The sequence below is a fragment of the Sander lucioperca genome, chromosome 19, assembly GCF_008315115.2.
Source record: "Sander lucioperca isolate FBNREF2018 chromosome 19, SLUC_FBN_1.2, whole genome shotgun sequence".
In the NCBI taxonomy this organism is placed as follows: Eukaryota; Metazoa; Chordata; class Actinopteri; order Perciformes; family Percidae; genus Sander; species Sander lucioperca.
The window spans coordinates 23,877,563-23,897,406 of NC_050191.1; the positions used below are offsets into that span (position 1 = coordinate 23,877,563).

Below are 19,844 nucleotides of genomic sequence, written 5' to 3' on the forward strand. Positions count from 1 at the left end.
GAAAGGAAGAAATAACTTGGATAACATCATTTTAAAAGCTCAGTGTTTCTCTAAAAGAAGGCAAAAGGAAATTTGTGGTCGAAGTACTTTTATATACAGACAATCCAATTATTTCTCCCTACTGTAGGCCTTTGTCTCTAGTGCGAGAGTGCTGTGGCTGATTTTAGAGTTAGAGCTGATAGGAAGACAGACGACGAAAACCAAAGTCAGGGGCATGCCAGGATATCAATGACTCATTTGTGGTATAAAAACATTTGTGTCTCCGTATTACAATGACAGTATTTGGTGCACTTGTTGTTCTTACTGAAGTAAGTGCTTCTACTTTGGAATTCTGTCATCAGAAAATATTGTCTTTAAATATGAAGGTTAATGCCTCTGTATCTTTACACACACACACACACGCGCACGCACACACACACACACACACACACACACACACACACACACACACACACACACACACACACACACACACACACACACACACACACACACACACACACACATCCCTCTCTCACTTTCCTGTGCTGTCACACAACTATAACTCTATTCAGGGCCTGGTCCCCAAACTGTCACTGTTAATCAATCATTAATGACAGGAGGCAAACTCAAACAAACTACTGTTAAGACTGACATGAAAAATGCCAGTCAGACTTTGACAGGTCTGACTAGTTTGACATGTCTGACGGTCAGGGCCGGCCAGTGACTGACCACAGGGAGACACAGAGGCTGCTTTGAGGACTCAAATAGTCTGAAATGGCAGTCCCTTTTTGGAAATGGCAGAAAACAAAGAGTGTGGGTGGTACAAAGCCCAGAAGGGCTCTATGTTTTATTTAATAAGAATTTTCAGCTAAAAACAGACGGTGACGCACTCTTGACTCAGAACTTTGAAGACGTTTCGTCATGAAGAAGAAAGAAGGCCCACAGCCATATTTGGGCACTGAAACAGAAATCACTCTCCATTCTAGCTGATGGGTGTGGACGGATTTCTTAAATTAAAGTTGCACCTGTTACCCTCCATATGCAGCTATGAATAATCTTTTTTTTAGATTATTTCCAGGATTTTAGAAATAATAAGGTGGTGCTTGCAAATTGACTTGCCTGCATGTATGTTTTCATCATGCAATTATTCCATTTATATAAACTAGTACAGTGCCCGTTCAAAATGTACCTGTTTGGAACGGGCTGATCTGAATCTGATTGTACCCCAATTACTTAAGAGCCAGCGTTATGGTAACGCCTTTTTTTCCTCAACCTTTTTCAACACAACAGTTTTTCCTGTCAGCTATTTGCTCGTGCTCCAGAAAAGTGAAGAAAAGTTTGCTTGGTGATCATGTAACGTTGTTGACTTGCTGTACAGAGCATATCAACAGCCTGCTGCGTGTTGCTTTTTGATGTCAATTCTTTTCCTTAACCTTGTTTGATTTGATTGTTGGCAGTTTAGTTTTATTCACAGTTCACTGCTCCAAATGTTCCAAAATCCAAACCCCACATTCATTGGGAACCCAGGAAACCAAGTGTGAAGTAAATTGGATGAACGGTTCATGAGATATTTCAAAGACAGACCACACACACACACACACACACACACACACACACATATACACACACACACACACACACACACACACACACACACACACAGAGGCTTCCCGATTTGTTGAATAGATTTCAACTCTCTACATGACAGCCTGAATATTTCAAAGCCTTTTTTAGAATTCCAACGAAAAACATTAATCCCATTATTTTTGAGTCTGCTGCTACACTCACAGGCTATTCCTTTCACTACAACATCCAACGCACCCTTTTGATTATGGCGGTGTATTTAAGCAGTATGCTCATTCTTTGCAGCATGCCTGCTGCCACACTGCTTACCTGAAAACTATGCTGTCACCTGCCACTGCCGCTGTTATAAATAGCATTTCAAAAGCCCCACCAATCCACCCTGGATCCACCTGTGGGCTCTGAATCTATGTAGCCTACCTATAGAGGGGACGTTATCATCACACCCTGCTGTGCTAAACTATAGATGCTTCCTTTTGGGGAGTGACAAGGTCAGAGTCTATAGGTGCCAAATATAAACGCCATATCCACATAAACATCCATTCCATGTGAGTCAGCTGACTGAATATATTGTTTTAACCACTTGTTTTTGCCTAAAAACTGTCCCAACTCAAGGAACAAATGGCTAATGGACTTCTGTACCCGAAGGATAAATCATGATGAGATATTTCTAATTCCATTCTACAGTGTGTATCACAATTTACATGTGGGGGTAGCATGGTAACAGCACCCGAACACAATTCTATTGTTCATCTCCCAAGGAAAAAATAATACCTTGCAATATTACAGAATGCATGAATAATGATTTCCCAAACCAGCAATAACCAAACATCAGTGTTGCATGCACTTGCTTTTGTGAGTTTTTCATACCCTTGGCTTCTCATCATAGACTGTAAAATTGAGCTTTGGGCCACTTCTTACCATCATCTTGCCTCGGTCGCACGGAGGCGCTAGATCACTTCAAGCATCGATCCTGCATTGACTTGTACAATTTGAAACCAGACGTGTAACTTATTCAGATCTCCCCTCCTTCTCTCTCTCTCTCCCTCCCTCTTTCTCTCCCTTTCTCTCCTCGTGTATGCTTTAGCTGCATGTCGCTCAGTCAGACTCAGTCAGTCATTCAGTCAGTTAGTGGCCCCGGTCCGCTGCGCCTGCGTCCGCCTCCATACAGCTCTCCAAAGCCGAGACGCGCTAACGCCGCCGTCAATGCGGGCATGACATACTGCTGGCAGCAGTAGAGAAGTCAGCCGGCTTTTAAGCAGATTACAAAAGAAGAGGAAGAGACATAAGAGTAGAAGAGAGTGAAGTGACTGATTTCTACCCCTGCCGTGCGTCGAGAAGAGTAGATGAGGCAATGGCAGGGGCACAGCCTGGAGTTCATGCGCTGCAGCTCAAGCCAGTGTCCGTGCCCGAGAGCCTAAGAAGGGGCACCAAATTTATGAAATGGGATGATGTAAGTAATGGCGAGAGAGACCGGCAGTGAGTCTTTTCTTATTTCCACTGGCGGGTGTTTTCTGCACGCTTTGTTTGCATGCATATAGAATGTATTACACAATCTATAGGCTACTCATGCAACAGTAGCCAACAGATTTAATTGTCAGAGGAGACCGCACTGCCTGCATTTGGCTTGCTGGTTACTTGTATAAAGAAATGCAGCAGTTCTAGCCTGTCTACTGACATGTGCTTTACAGTTCCCAATTTACGATGTGTGTGTGTGTGTGTGTGTGTGTGTGTGTGTGTGTGTGTGTGTGTGTGTGTGTGTGTGTGTCTGCGCGCGCGCGTTTGACAGCGCTTGTACGTGAGAATGTGCTCTGCTTATTAAAGTAATTAAATATGTGAATTAAGCCAACCCCTCCCCCGTTCACTAAAACACGTTTTTATAAATTAACAACAATTAATAAGTGTATCGGGGCTCAATGCGCGGAGCGCAGCGGAACCAACAGGCAAGAGTTAAATAACGATCGGACTTTGTTTTCATTCATTCGTCCGTAGTACTGGCTATATAGCTGTAGTGAAATGACCTTGATTAAAATTGATTGCACGCTGCTGCTGAGTAGCCGGCAATAACACAACAGTAGTAGCCTTAACAGACCGCTATGACGCACTGCACCTTCCCCAAACCACAAATCAACACATCCCTCTAATAACCCCGTGTAGAGAATTAACCTATAGCTGTAGCTCTTAAATTTCATTTCAGCTGAGTGACCTTATTGTTTGTTGTTTTCACCTCCTGTGCAGTCACAATAATATATCTCTATATTCTTAATGGGACTTTCTGTGATATCTGTTTCACATTTTTTTTGCAGCCCATTTCATTTGAATAGCTGCAAACATTCCTCTGGTTTCGCCAAACCTATGTATATCTTAACTCTATGAGCATTTGAATATGAGCACAGTCATGATTACTTTCATTCTGTGAAACTGATTGCTCTTTTCCCTCTGAAAATGCAGAGTGATGTGTCTGCCTGGAACTGTTGTTATAGTCTTGTGTGAAAGTATTTGTTAAAGAAGAATCAAATCTCAATAAATAATATAAATCATACATTTAGATTAGCATAGGCATTCAGGTGTTGGTAAGAAACTGTGCTAAGATCGTCCTCACAAATACACAGTGGAATAATCCGCTCAGGTGATTCAGGCACAGCACAGATGGCATGAGTGTTTTAAGAGTGTGAATGTGGTCCGTACAGATGGCGGAGAGGAAATTATGCACACTTGCGAACCTACCACTCTGTCAATTATCAATCTTACACACAGATCAGAGAGCTTGAGTATTTCCTTAACTTATTTAGTAGTTACTGATGAGCGCTCAGCCCTTCAGCTCTCTGGTTGGTATGTTGTGAGAGGGGGTGTGAGTCTGATTCCCGTAACAGCTGTGTTTGTGTACTGTAGTTTGTACATGTGGGCCTATCTCCAGAACCAAATGCCCATCAGACCTTTTCCTGTGAAAACACACACCCTCAAACACAGACGTATGCACAGATACTGATTCATTTCCCACACACTCCTTCCTTCCTTCCTCGTTCCTCTCCGTATTATTTCATGGAAAGAATCACAGAGGAATACCGAGACAGACCGAAAGAGATAAAGCTATAATAGATTGTCAGTGGAAAAAAAGGATTGAATTAAATAATTTTCTTTTTATCTCGGCTTTTGATGTTGGGCTCCACCCTAACCTATTTCAATAGGAAATTGTACAAGCAATTCTAATATTTAAATGTGTATGAGCAAAAGGGATTACAAAATGACAGATTTTGTCTCACTGCTGACGTTCTGTGGAGGCAGAAAATGTGTTAAGTTTGGTTTATTGTGTAAGGATGGCACACTGTACTGTATGAACAACAGCCATGAGTTTTCGAGAGGAGACTGTCTGAAGCACTGCAGACCTCAGCACACACCGCCTGGTCGTGGACTGTTGAAAAAGAATAGAAGAGCAATCAGAAAACCTCTCGAAATGTTTGTGAGATAGTCCCAGATCTCCCCAACCTCCCTCCCGTACGCACCTTGTATTTTTGTTGCTGCCACTTGCAGACAGCCTACTGCTGCTGCTGGTGCTGTGGCTCATAACATGTCTGGTTGTGGTTTAAAACACTGCCTGGGTTGTATTATTATTTGTCAGTCAGTTCAAATGGTACATTCAGCACCAATGGGTATCGTAATGCTGCTGTCTGTTAAGTGGAGGATAGGCGGACATCCAGAAAAGGACCTTAAAGATATATCTTTAAGATGACTGACACTGACTGGAAAGATGATGCTGGGTCCATGTAAACAGAGATTTTTATAAGTTAATGTTTGTAGCAGGCCATTTTGGTCTGGTGTGTATTAAATGAGATATTATCAAGCTCCACGGGGGAGCCTAAAATCCCTTAAAAGTAGTAGAATATGTCAATAGCATACATATGTCATTGCACTCAAATCACCTCTCGAACACACATCCTCAGTTGATAGCTAATGGTACTAACTCTTCATTTCAAAAACAGGCAAGGTCTCCTGCCTGGGATCGGTTCCCTAAGTGTGTTTGTACTTTCGCAAGTCACTCAGATGACAATAAGAAAGCATGAGTAGCACTACTGCGGAGGTAGTTATCTCAGCAAATTATTCTGAATGTTATAAATAAATGTGTGGTTTTTTTTCTCGTAAATGTGCGGACCCATGAGGAAATCGTCGCTAAGAGTCAATAATGGCTTAATGTGTTTGTAATGGTGGCCATGGTGAGTTAGGACATTAAGAAAGAAGCCGGTGAAAATGACTTCTCTCACATCATTAGGCAGATTCCCAATGCTCTCAAGCCATGTTCTGTTTTTCTCTCTGGCATCAAAGACAATCCATCAATTGCCACAGCTTGCCCCATGAGTGAATTCTTGACTTGGTTTATATTGCCTACTGTAAAATTACTGATTCAACTCATTATTATTTTATAGAGTTTTCTTGGAGTAAGTGATGTCTTCATGGAGAATGGGAAAGAGATCTTTATCTGTAAAAACTAAATTGAAGAAATTGGATTAAAACTCAAGTGGCGATCAGAGATATGGGTCTGCAGTTGGTTCTAAGATGCTGTATCCAAGAACTGCGAACATGAGGCCTTTTTCTGTAAACACTGTATGTGAGTATGCTGCATGCGTTCAGTGGTACTGGTATGAGCTGCATGTTTTGTCATACAACCAAGCCCACAAAAATTGTACAATCATGTGAACAGAACCAAAACGTTTCCTCTCAAGTCTCTAAATTTTACCGGAATGATGGTTGCCATAGAAAACGTCGCTATAGCAAATGCCTTTGATGCGGCAGCTTACCAAATCCAGCATCCAACTGGTCGCTTGTTGACTTTCCACTCAATTCCCTTTTTTTCTTTCTTTCTCTTTTTAATTTTTTTAGTGGGTTCATAAAGGGGTGGATTTCAGTATTGGTCTATCATGGAGCACGTGTGCCAGGTTCCCTAAACTGGGATTGACGTATTTAGACAGTATGAAATGATTTCAGAGTACTAATACTCAGCTACACATCAACACAGACTACACTGCTGTCTACTAGCTCCCCAGCTCAACCCTTTTCATGATACCCGACACTGCAAGTCACATAGGGTCGCACCCAAATATGCCAAGCGTGTGCAGACCATTAGTTATGTCTCCCAATGCTGTGATAGGAACATCATTAGAAGCCTCCTGAAGACACTTTGAAGATTATCTTGCTCTGTGCAGCAAATGCGGTTTCCATCTCTGTGATCTCACAGCCAGCCCTGGCTGATTGAGGAGGACAATACGCTACTGTTGTGCTGAACCACGGCCGCTGTGGACACAGAAAAAAAAAAGAAGCAAAGGCTCTTTCTTTTTATAGAAGCATCCAATAATATGGCGTTGCCATGTATGCCTCAGGGTCAAACTGTGCGTGTGTGTGTGAGGCTTGGAGCCATCCGTGTGTGGGAACTGTGGGAAAGCATTTGTGGGGAAAATGGAAACATCAGCTGTGAAACAACCTGCAGTTCATGATTGTAAGTCTCAAAGGAACACACACACACACACACATACCAGGCTCCTTGGTCATGTGTGGTGATGCCAGTTCATGGTGGGAAAAGTACCCTAGAAAGAAATGATTGGGTGCATTCTTACAACATAAACTGCACTTTTAATGTCATTTCAGATTCTAGTTTACAGTGGTATTACAAGAACTAGGCTTTGATCCTGAGAACTCAATTAATTGGTTTGCCAAGAGAATATTCTGCCATGCTCACAAAAGCATGCACTCTTATAAAAACACAGACTCAGACAGGGATACACAGACGTAAGCAGACACACACATTGACTCCAGATGTCCTTTTCTTTGTTTTCCTTCCAGGATTCTACCACTGTGACCCCGGTGACTCTAACAGTCGACCCCAAAGGTTACTTCTTGTATTGGACCGACCAGAACAAGGTGAGACATTGCACGCCAACTCAACTGTTTTGGATCTGCAGAGCCTTCAAGCTTGCACCTGTAACGCTCACATGAAACTCTTTTTGCAGTCCCAACTTTTTAATTCTTAGGACGCATTAACATCAAAGATGAAAGTCAAACCAAATTTGAAGATATTTAACTGCAAGATACAGTTTATACGTCTTTAAGCCCAGATTTATTCAAAGTTATCACAGCAGCAAGACAGTAATTGTTTTTTTTCCATCTCAGTTTTGAAATGTTAAACATCAAATTAGCATAATGCTAAGAGTTACCCGATTCAAGGTATTCCACCTGGACTGTGTGCTTACGCATATCTGATTGGCCAATGCAGTGCATTGCCTAATAGTTTGCATTGCATGGTGGTAGAAGTAAAGCCAAAATAATAACTTTTTGGCTGTTCTTCCTGCGTATTTCCCCCGGAGCCCTCTGTGCCTGGAGCCCCTGGTGTGCCAACGCAGTAATCTCATTGAAATGAATGAGGAAGCTGCGTTTTCCGCAGTGCCATTGTCGGCCAGAATGCTTTTTGTGAGCAAAGCCCAGACTCAATTTAAGTATAAGAAGCTTTGGTGTCCACTGTCCACCAAAGTACTTTCTGTTTTCTTTTGTCGTCTGCAGTGAAAGTGAAAACAGCCTTCCCTTCTCGTTTTGTTTGGCATGAATCTGAACAGGTTTCAGCAGAAGATAGAGAGTTAATTGAATGTGCATCCGCAGGCACAATTGGGGGAAAAAATGGAATGGATTGTGTTTACTAACTATTTACAATATAATCCTGCCTCACAATGTGGCTCAGCTGTCAGAGAATTGGTTTCTGTAAGTACTTGAATTGTGTTGTGATGGAATGTTACAGTGCTTCATGCTTGAGGAGCTGGTATATTACCACAGCAAAGGCATCATTTGTTCACAGACGACTGGTTGAAACTATCCCAACATTGTCATGTACTACTGTCATTGCACGATCCAGTACTCATTACCATGGCAACACTATTAGAATTCTGTGGTGGCCATGTTAGGCGCTCCTGTTGTAAAAATGATCATAGTACATTTAAGATTATTAGAGAAGTATCGAAAGCAGACAAGTTTGAGTTTGACATGTTTTAGTGTATGAGTGGCTTTCAACTAGCTTGTCTTGGTAGCCATTTTTGAATGTTTGCTTGGTGACACTGACGCATCTTTTATTCATAATAATAGAACAGTAGCACACCAGGTAGGGAGGTTCTCACGATCCATTTTGACTTAAGCCAGTTAAAGAGCAGTGCAGGAAAAAAACACAGAAATCTGAACTGCTGCACCTGCAGTGCTAAACTTGACACCTGTGAGATTATTCCATAGTGCATTGTGTTTTTTTCTCCTCCTCAATTATGGCAAAGGCTTTCGTAATAACCAGGAACACGGTTGTGAAATGTAAGATACCAGACCATATCTGACTCAGTAACCTTAAAAAGCACTTCCTCTCAATTTAACCTTGAAAGTGTGTACATAATTTGCAGAGGCTATTCCAGTTTGGTCACGTTGTTGTTTGTTATGTTTTTTTTTTTTTTTTTTAACTTACAGCTTCTGTACAAGTCAGCCTATCTATTCTTTAAAATTCAATCCGCCTCCAAGCAGCTCAACAGGCGTAATGTGTTCCTGTTCTATTTGTGTGTATAACTGTATCAGCAAAGACAGTTAGAGGTAGACTAATTAATAGCTACCATTGATTTTATGTTTGCCAAGATGAGGGCATTTCATTGCAGCCGTACCAGAGCACAGACAGGAGTGCTGACCGAGACTTTACCTCTGAACACACACACCTCCATACACATACAAACATCAACAGAGAAAGGATCCTATTATGTTGGCAACCTTTAAATGAATAGACTTTATGTGGAAAAGAGGGGATGTCTTCAGGGTGTATACAGTTCTACTCAACAATCGATGAGGAAAGACTTCCCTGTCTGGAAAGAGAGAGACAGACAGAGGAGCACTTTTAATGTCTTGCTTGCTTGTTTGTGAGGAAAATGTGTGTCTGTGGTCTAGCGTGATTCTCCAATAAGAGAATTGAGAGAGGCTGCTTGGCATCAATTTGTCATTATTTCCTGTGCCTCTGTCATAAGGCGAGGATTTTGAATGATGAGGCTTTTGTGTGTGTGTGCGCGTTTACGTGTGTGGGTGTCTGTTCTGTCTCTCAGCAGTGAGAGCAGTCCTGTCGCACACATACAGTACAGTAATAACTCAAATTGATACCAAGCGCCGCACAGACAAAACTCTATTAGGGCATAAAGAAAGGCACCCGCTGTATTCCTCAGTGCTATAGTCGACACACAAAAGTGTTTGTTGTATGTGTTTAAAAGATGTCTTGTCTTGTATTTTTGGCTCACGTGTATTCATGATGGTATTGCACATCTGTTCAGCAGACCAATTTAAACAAGCTGCGATGCTGCGTCCAGTTGTTATGTGTGTGTTTGTTAGAGACCCAGCCTGATGGCCTGCAGAGTATAAGCATTCCTCAGATTCTTCAGAAGCACAGCAGAACTGTACCCAGTGTGCCTACTGCGCTCACTTTCAACACACCCTTGATGGATACAGTTTTTACTATTTACTGAAGGCCTCGAAACAGGATTCAAATCATACTTTTTATTTAATAAATGTATTTTTGTTCAAATTATGTATTGACTCATGCTGTATAAAAGACAATTTTAAAGCTATTACTAGTGTGCGTCAGCCTTGTCGACTCGAGTCCTATGATTTGGACTCTCGTCAGACTCAAGTCCTGAATCTCATTACTTTCGATTTTACTTGACAAAATGAGAAAAAGACTTGCAGCTCGACCTTGACTTTAATGCCACAGAGCTTTTAACTTGGTATGACTTAATATCCTCCCTAAGCCCAAAGATGAAAAATGATGGTATCAAAAAGGGCAGCTAATAAACTCTTAATTTTTCTGACAATGGATATTCTCTGAATAAAGTCACATTAGTGCGAGCAGGAGGGAGAGGTGCAGACAGACAAAAGGTGGGACACAAAGATTATCACAGTCAAGCATAAGGAACATGCTGTAGCCAATGGCAACGTTCAAAACATAAATTTTAAAAACAACTGTGTTTGAAATTTGAAGCTGCACACAGGAAGCTAAGGCTAACATTAATGTTCTATGGCCAGCTGTGTCTTTAGCTAACATCAGCTAAGAGCTACGCTTTTAGTATTAATTAGTCCCTCTTCGTCAGACCTTCCTCCACAGCGCTGCGGAGGAAGGTCTGGCTAGTCCACACAGCATTCCGATATGGGAGAAAAACATGCTATGGTTTATTGCCATTTCTTTAAACCAGTCACAATCATCATGGGCGGGGCTAAGCGCCGGACAGCGCTATGGTGCCTCTGCAAAATAGCCTCGGGAAGGAACTTGTTTTGGTGGAACATGTATGTTCCAAAGTTGTTTTAGTCGTGCAACACAAAAACTCAGATTGGACAGATAGTCTAGTTAGCTGTCTGGATTTACCCTGCAGAGATCTGAGGAGTAGTTAACCATAGTCCTCAAAAATCCACCAGAGTTTAAAATTACAACACAAAGAAAGCTGAAGGTGACGGACATCCGGCCGAAAAGAGTGAGATACAGCGGAATTTCTGACAGCACTCTAGCAATCCTTGGAAGTGGAACGTCGTGGATATAGACTAGTATTAATAAACAATCGGCAATGTCTAACGTAAGTGGCCTATCATTGTTGATTGGCCAACAGTCAAATTAGCTTAACGTTGCTAATTCCATAAGGACTCCGACAAACTTTAGGACTTATAATAGAGACTTGAGCCTTACTTGTGACTTGCAAATCAGTGACTTTGTACACAGTATGTTGGCGTGTGTGTGACTGAGACACTGAGACAGAGAGAGGGGACGGGTGATAGAAGGACATTTCTGCTAATACAGAGGTTTGTCTTTTTCATTCTAGTCATGAGTTTGTCTGTCAGAGTCTGATCCAGCAGTGGATTTCAGCCATGTTTTAAGGTCAGAACGGCAAAGTTTAGTTTTGGCGGCAGCGAAGACTCAATGTCAGATCTGTTTAAGGCGTGATGTTCTTAGCCTTTTCCTCCTGGCTAGCCTTTCACTTGATGACTCAAGACTCAAGGACTCCTCCAGTTTCATCTTGATGCCTTTGTTGCAGTCAGAGTAAGTCGTGCTGACAATATGGGCTCAACTATAAACACAAAGTATCCTACGGTAGAATTGTCAGAAAATGCAATAAGATACTTTTATTGATTCTTGATGGAGTCTGTCAGGGTAATCGAGGGGACTTAACGATGGCAGCAGCCCAGGAGACGGGCTAAGACACCCTGGATTCAGAGTTAAGCTTAATTTGATTTTTTTTTTTTTTTTGCTTCCTTCCCTCCACTTGTGGGCGTTTGCCAAAACAGGAGCTTGAAAAATGCCACTTTTGTTGAAGATAGTTAATACAGTCTGATATAGTTGAAGTGTACTGCACAATCTCTTCCTTTCCTCTGTGGATAAAACAGGTGCAAACTGTGTGGATTCTAGTGTGACGTGAGTTCCATTTCTGCACACTGCTGTATTTTTAAACAGGGCACTGCTATGTAAACTCCTGCAGTCATAACTCTCTCATGTTTGTATGTGTTTGGTTCAGAGTCCATTTGGCTGGCTTTTTGTGTTTCTGCCTGCTCTCTCCTTCACGTTGAAAGACCCGCTGTTTTGTATACACACACACACACACACACACACACACACACACACAATGTACAAAACCCTTTCACAGATAGAGATCTGACAACAATCACGATGACGGTCGCTGACAGTGATGTTGCTTGTGATAATAATGTCAGTAACAATAACATGAGTAGCAAAATACAAACGTGTAAACTCAAAGTCAATGAATACCACATTTTGACCTTTTGTCAACATATTTCCATCGTATGTTAGATATACATTAACCACGGTGTCATAAATGTTGGAGGGAAGTCACTTCAACTTATGTAGTATCACTGTGAATCATCAAAAGTTAGTTAGAATTCAAAAGTTGACACAATTTCCATAGTTATTGAATAAGGTGAGGTGCTTTCCCTTATTCGAGAAAGAGTACATGACCCTTAAGAATGGGGAACTTGAATATACTTCCTTGAGAGAGAGCTTTTGCAATAACACTCCCATTTGGAGTTTTGTATCAGTGACTTTGAAATGAGCAATTACATTGCTTTTGTTAAACTGTGTTGTTGACCGATTAGAAAATGTGTACAGGTGCTATTTTGAGAATATGATTGTTTGGCTTCTACTCACAAATACTTGGCTCAGAAGTGAGGCGGACATAACATATGACATATCGTCACCTTTGTGCCTCTGAGTCACTTGACACAATCCATTTTTTTAATGACAGAAGTCACTAAGTTACTATTTTCACCCTCCACTATGGTTGATTATGGTACTTTACATATACCAGTTACAATGCCATGAACAAACATGCACACGTACCAGCACCCGTTTGTGCCTACACGCAGTCACACGTGTAGGCACCTACACTCGCACACCAACATTCCTGTAATGTCCAACCAGGAACAGGTGCTTCTTTCGTAGGTTAAAAATAATTTCTGCTCCTGTTGGTTGAGCCTGACTTCAAGGGGAGGAGCTATTCAACACCGAGAGGTGGACTGACTCAGTCAAATGAACAGTCTTTTGGTTTAGTTGCCATGGTTGCCATGCAATAGCACACACCTTGTAAATGTCACATTCTCTTTCGGTATCCGCTCATATTCTCGAGAATGTTGCCGCTTTGAAACAGATATCATTGTTTTCTTGTGTGTGTGTGTGTGTGTGTGTGTGTGTGTGTGTGTGTGTGTGTGTGTGTGTGTGTGTGTGTGTGTGTGCTCTCCTGAGCAGGCTATAGTTATAATAAAAGGTTAAATGCTTTCTTCTGGGAGATATGTGTTTTAGCAGTGTGCCAATTTCGGGACATTAACTAGACAAGCACTCAGCATATGGCATTAAATGATGTTCAGAGGTGAAAGACAGTTAACCCCGGGCCAAAACCTGACTCCCCACTTGGCAGCCGGTGTGTGTGGGGTATTTCTGAATGAGCCTCATAATTGACCTAATCCCGAGCATGAGTAAGGCTGTTTTGGGTTTAGACTGTATTAACACACACTCGATGTGCAAACACTCCGTCATAGTGGAGTTTACACATCTGTTTCCACCAACGCAGCAATTTTCTGTGATTACCGAGGCTGCCGCTCCTCCACCTCCGTCAGCACTATATAGTTGTGAAAGACAAGGCATAAATCTGCAGCCAATCTCCTGAAAGTGAATTGTGACCTCTGCCAAGTTGTAGCCTGGCACACAGGCACACTATTTTATCTGAACCAATAGTGAGAAACAGAGACAGACAGAAAATCCGAGAGAAAAGAAGAACAAGGAAGATCATGATGAACAAAATGACTTATCTCATGCCCCCGTTACTTAACAAGTCACTTTCATGCCACATTAGCCTTTTGGTGAGATCATTTAGGCTGGCTTTTAGGAGATTGGACCTGTGCTGATGTAAAAAAACATTTTTAAAAGCAGCCAGCTCAACCCACCTAACATGTGTGACTTAGCATTAATGATTGGGTTGGAAACTTTGCAGACATTTTAATAATTCCTTTTAATAATCCATAATTACCGAATTTGCGGGTTTCTTCTTATTTTAGTACAGTGGCATTATTACAGTGGAAGTTGTTTCATTCTGTGTTCATTCATCTCCTGTTGCTCATCTTTCTTCCATATGGCCCAGCCCTTCAATCAACTACTCTCATCATTATACCTTTACATTGTTGAATATCAATTAGACATGACTATTAAGGCACAATTTAGCTGCTGCCCAGTGGGATCCATCACAGTATTGAATCCAGAAAATCATATTCTATATCAGATTGCATGAGTTTAATCGGGGTGGTCTTCAGAAAAATGATCAGTCTGCAGATACACCTGTCATTTTCGTTACATTTTGGATGTATTTTCTCTTAGAAACAACTGATTCAGGCAAGAGCTGCACTGTAGTCACACAAACTGGCAAAGTCTTGTTGTTTGCATCCAAATGATGGACAATATTCAGGTCACAAAAGTCAAATGTCCGAATCAGTTGAAACGGACCTCAACCCCTCTTTACCCTGCCAGCTCCCTTGTAAAAAATCTGTGTAAACCCAGATTGAGCCGACAGTGTGAAGATTTACAGCAAGTGAGTGGGCGTGTTGATGATGTTTTATGCTCATGCAAAACAGGAAGAAAACAATATACCAGGGTGAAGAAGGAGGGTGATTTATAGGGAGACGGCAACAAAAATGTCTAACTGGAGACACGATGGGAACTTCTGTCGGGAAGGGCCGAAGCCGAAATTGTCAGACAAATTGAAGGAACAGCAAGAGACTTGTTTGTTTATGGCCAAATTATAAACAGCTCTGTGACGCAGTGTGATCTGCGTCATGTCCTGTCTGCTGCACACTCTACCCAGCGCCACCCCTCGTCTAAATCCAACAGAGTATTTCCACTAAGTAAGAACGCATCTGAAAATCTCCTGTTGTGTGTTACATGTGTGAAAAGGAAACTCCGGACTATGTTGGGACCTAATTCCTCAGACATAGTTCGGAATTCATATGTGAAAATGGCTAAAGTGAGCTCTGGATCAAATGTCTATTACATCTGTCACAAACAGGTGATACAAAAAGGAAACCGTAGTGACTTTGTGCTATCGGGAACAGTAGAGGACGTTGCTAAACTTGCTGAAATATTGGACTAGATAAGTTACTGACACACACGCAGCACTACTGACTGTCCTTTTGATAGATTAATTATCAGTACTAAAACCAACTTGTCATGCCACATGACATTTTCTATTGTGTGTCTTCATACCAGCTTTCAATAAAACTGATAATTACAGTACCAAATCATACTGATAGTCCCCCTCACACAATATTGCGCCCTAAAATACTGACATGTAGGTTCTCTGTCAATGTCATGCTTAAAAAAAAACAATCTTTTTGCAAATGTTTGTCCTCATGAAAGCTGAGGAAACTCTTTCCACACAGGGTAAAATTGCTGAAAGTGTTCAGACAGCAGCATTACCTTCAGTATATATCAGCAATCCAGAGAGGGTAAGGCTTTGAAATCAACCCTGACTGACTAAAGCTTACAGCAAAAGGTCAGGGCAGGGTTATTGATGTTAGCCTTAGATGTCGCTGTACAGAGTCTTTATGCTGTAGGTGTTATTTATTGGTTCTTCATTGGTTTTTATCACTGTTGTCACTGCATCACTTAAATATTATGACAGTTGACAGCCACCCGCTCCATGTCATTTTGTTTTCTACAACACAATGTAAAGCGAGGATAACTTTTTTCCATCTTCCAATTTTTTATTAGGTGGCATGAACAACATCTTGGCTCAGCGCGACCACCCTAAAACAAGAGAATGTATACTGCTGATCTGCTCTGACAGAACTATAATGTAGAAATACAGTGGCCTGGGTATGTGTGGACTTGGCGTTGTAGAGTAAATCCGTATTTATCAGAGCTGAGAGTCAAAAGCAGAAAAAGAAAAGTGTTAAAAGAAAGAAAAACGTTGCCAAACTCTTTTGGATTAGCAGTTCCTGGGTGACTTCAGAAGGCTTTGTTTGCGCTTGAGTTAGTCTTGTTTTTCTCTTTGAATTCCGATCAGGACTTCTTTTCCACTGCACTGTGCTGGTCTACGGCTAGACAAATACATGTTCAAGCAGGCATACACACAAAGTAACACTGAGGAAGAGAAGGAGCAGGGACATTTCCTCTTCTGAACAACTGGAGTCCGTTCACAAAACTTGGAGCCACAGATCCGGAAACAGGGCTTTTTGTCCGTTAGAGCCTGGTGATTAAAGGCTCCGTTGGTGCCAACACTGTTCAGTGTAAGTCTCTGCGCCTCCACTGGGTCTGCCCGGGGACCGGAGATGACTTAGCGATAGCAGCAGCTCTGACTGGGCAGCTCAGACACCCTGGATTCACGTGATAAGCTTAACCAATCACATAAATAATGTTGTAGCAGCAAGTGAAGGATAACAGTTATGGCCCACAGTCAGTAATAATATGTAGGGATGTACAGTGGTTGGACAAAACAACGACCTAAAAATATACAATAATGCAATCCAATCCAATCAATAGCCCTGCAATAAATACTTCCTTTGTGAGACTGTGTTAATAGAGTGTTGATTTAACATCATCATTTTACATGGGAGTTCATTATATGGTAAGATGTTTCTCTTCTTTTGTCTGTTTGCCTTACCTACCGTACCAGTAGTCATAGATGGTAGTATTTAAAAAAAAAAATCCAATTTAAACAGCATGCCTCTCTTTTTTTTCTCTTGGTAAGGCACTTCACTGCTGAAAAGTGGGGTTAGAGAAAATTATTTGAGTTTTTAATTGGAAGACACATGCATACTTTTAACATAATTTAATAAGTTACACTATTACAGAATGTAAACCTGCACAAAAGGTATGTTCAGCTCAATATTCAGGATTTATATTGTACATTTTGATGGCCCTGTGTTGTAAATGTGACTGAAGAAAAAGAAGGCTATTAGAGAAATTCATTAGAGTACTCAAGTTAATAAGCAGGGAATCATCTGGATGAAAAAATATACTATATATATATATATATATATATATATATATATATATATATGTGTGTGTATATGGTATGTATATATATATATATGTATGTGTGTGTGTGTGTGTATGTATATGTGTGTGTGTGTATATATATATATATATATATATATATATATATATATTAGGGATGAGCGAGTACAGCATTATCTGTATCTGTATCTGTTAACCATGTGAATTATCTGTATCTGTATCTGTACTCGGGCTGGGCGGGGCCTAACCCGGAAGTGGGTTGGTTTGTCTTTAAATGGGCGGGGCTTTAACCGGCATGTTATTTTAAGCATGCAATTGATATGGGTTGATCAGAAATTGTTATATTTATTGCTGATTAGAAAACTATTTACATGACAGCATCAGCATTGAGCTTCAGATCAATGGTTTTGATCACGATAACAAACTATATACAGAACAAGAACAATGAATACAACACATGTGGTTGCAATTATGAAGTAAAATGTAATGAACAAGAGTTTTCATACTCAACATAAGTTTCTTCTTTTTTTTTTGGTTCTTTTTTATTTTTTTTATTTCCACACCAGGTGTGTGTGTGTGTGTGTGTGTGTGAGAGAGAAAGAGAGAGGGGGGGGGGCGGGGGGGACTGTGTTCTACGGATCAAATAGTCCGACGCTGTTTTTCAGATCTGTTTAGAGCCAGCTGACGGTTTAAAAAAGAAAAAAAATCTCCGACAGGCAGAGACGCAACGCGAGTCGCATTCTACCAAGCACCACGTCTGAACAAACCCCACGTTTACCAGAACTCTACTGGTTAATAAGTAAGTACTACAAACCGAAGTAAAAAGTAAAAAACAAACCTGAAGCTGAAAAAACCCTAAACGTTAACGGAAAAGACCCGCGAACCTGAGTGACTGAGGGAGAGACAGAGAGAGAGAGAGAGAGAGCTGTTCTGTGTGAGTGAGCAGTGCGGGACACAGCAACACAATAAATCTGTATGTGTGTAGGGGAGGGGCGCTGTGACGACTAGCCTATCACAGAACGCAGACACAGTCAGCTATCCAATGAGGATTTTTATTCAATCCGAGCACAGATATTGACTCGTATTACTCGTATAATACTCGTACTCGGCAAAAGTGCTTTATCCGTACCGGATACTCGTTTCAGCCGAGTATCCGGCTCAACTCTAATATATATATATATATATATATATATATATATATATATATACCGGTAGTGTATGTATATATATATATATATATATATATATGAAGCTCATATTAGTCATTGATGATATAATGATATATATGATACTTATTGTTAGACTAAGTGCTCTTGTACAGTAGGACTGCTAACAAACAACAGCTTGTGTTGGCCCAATCAAGGGTGCTCTGTGTGACTGGCTGTTTAAGTTATGGCAGCAGAGTGATGAGGATGATTTAAGCTTCTCATTGTCTCATGGGTCAATGTATTTATAACATTTATGCCGGCCTATTTCTGGGCCGCTTATTCAAAAGTGATGTCTATTATGTTGATTAATTTCATCTGACACAGTTGTTCACACAGAACATAGCTGGACATTGAGTGCTCAGTATTTGTATGACGGAGGTGTTGCACGTGGTCACAGGAATGAGAAAGCAGAGCGGGAAAGGAAGAGTGGATGAAGAAAGAGAGACGTACCATTGATGAGGATGACTCAAATAATTACACCGCCTTTCCCTTTCCCTAGCTGTCTTGTTACACTCACTTGAACATTGTCAAAACAAAACAACTTATTTCAAGCGTAAAAAATGTAAGGGTGCCAAAGAAAGGGCTTAATGAAATTTTGATGTGGCGCACTGAGATGTACAGTTATCAGTGCTGCTGGTAAATTGACTTTATCCCTGCTCAATAGCCTGCAGTCAGCTGAAAGGTCTACTTCACATTCACTCTCCTTGTTTTTGTTCAATTCTGTCTCTGTCGCCGTCTGTGATTCTGTCTGTCTTCCCCTCCCTAGGCACACCTCTCTCTGTGGACATACTGATTACCTCGTCATTATTACCTGCCCGGTTCATTTATTGGTTTTACTGCAATAATAATATGCCATGCTCGATTAATTTCATTTTCTCTATGAAATGACAGTAGTAGCGCATTAGTAATAACAAGCTGATTAATAGCTCATCTTTGCCAGTGCCCACCAGATAGCCTTTTCTGATACCAAGGAATACAACTCCAATTATTCATATATTCCATCCAGTATAGTAACATTATCCTCCCCGGCAACTGGGAGTAATTTCATTGCAGGCAGTAAATAAGCTGAGCCTAAGGTGAAGCTTTACCCTGAAATGTCAGAAGCAAGGCTCTGTACTAGCTTATAGCCCCACAGGCAGCGGCTTTAGCTGGACTTTGGACTTGTCATTCTGACATAGCCATGATTTGAATAGATTTAAATGTGCAGCGGAGGTCGGGCTGCTGTTGTAGCTGTCAGTTAGATATTTGCATGGCTGCGACAGAACTGAGCTGTTGGTCGAGTTCTGCATCACAACACAGCTGAATCAGTCAGTGTCAGCTTGTTTATGCTTGGCTTTTTTTCTCCTATGCACCGGTCTATCAGTGTCACCAAGCTGAACCCGTCAGGCTGCATGTAGTGCTCAAGAATCAGAAAGAAATGTCAAAGGAAGACTAACCGCTATGACCATTAAATTCTTCCTTGTCCATTGGTACTTCAAACAAAGTTTTCATGACAATTAGCAAAACAACATGTTTCGTGGCATTGC

The 19,844-nt window shown here is 41.1% G+C and overlaps 1 protein-coding gene across 5 annotated transcripts in view; it reads left to right on the forward strand.

Moving 5' to 3' along the window:
• LOC116041939 (1-phosphatidylinositol 4,5-bisphosphate phosphodiesterase beta-1) overlaps window positions 1-19,844 on the forward strand; it is a 172,395-nt gene that overhangs the window by 55,350 nt on the left and 97,201 nt on the right. For 3 of the 5 annotated variants that reach the window (XM_031288011.2, XM_031288010.2, XM_031288012.2), the window contains one exon: window positions 7,396-7,473. In XM_031288011.2, coding sequence (XP_031143871.1) covers window positions 7,396-7,473 — 78 coding nt within the window. Of the gene's footprint in view, window positions 1-2,643; window positions 3,017-7,395; window positions 7,474-19,844 lie in introns of those variants that run through there. The other 2 variants (XM_031288013.2, XM_031288014.2) reach the window with 1 other exon arrangement.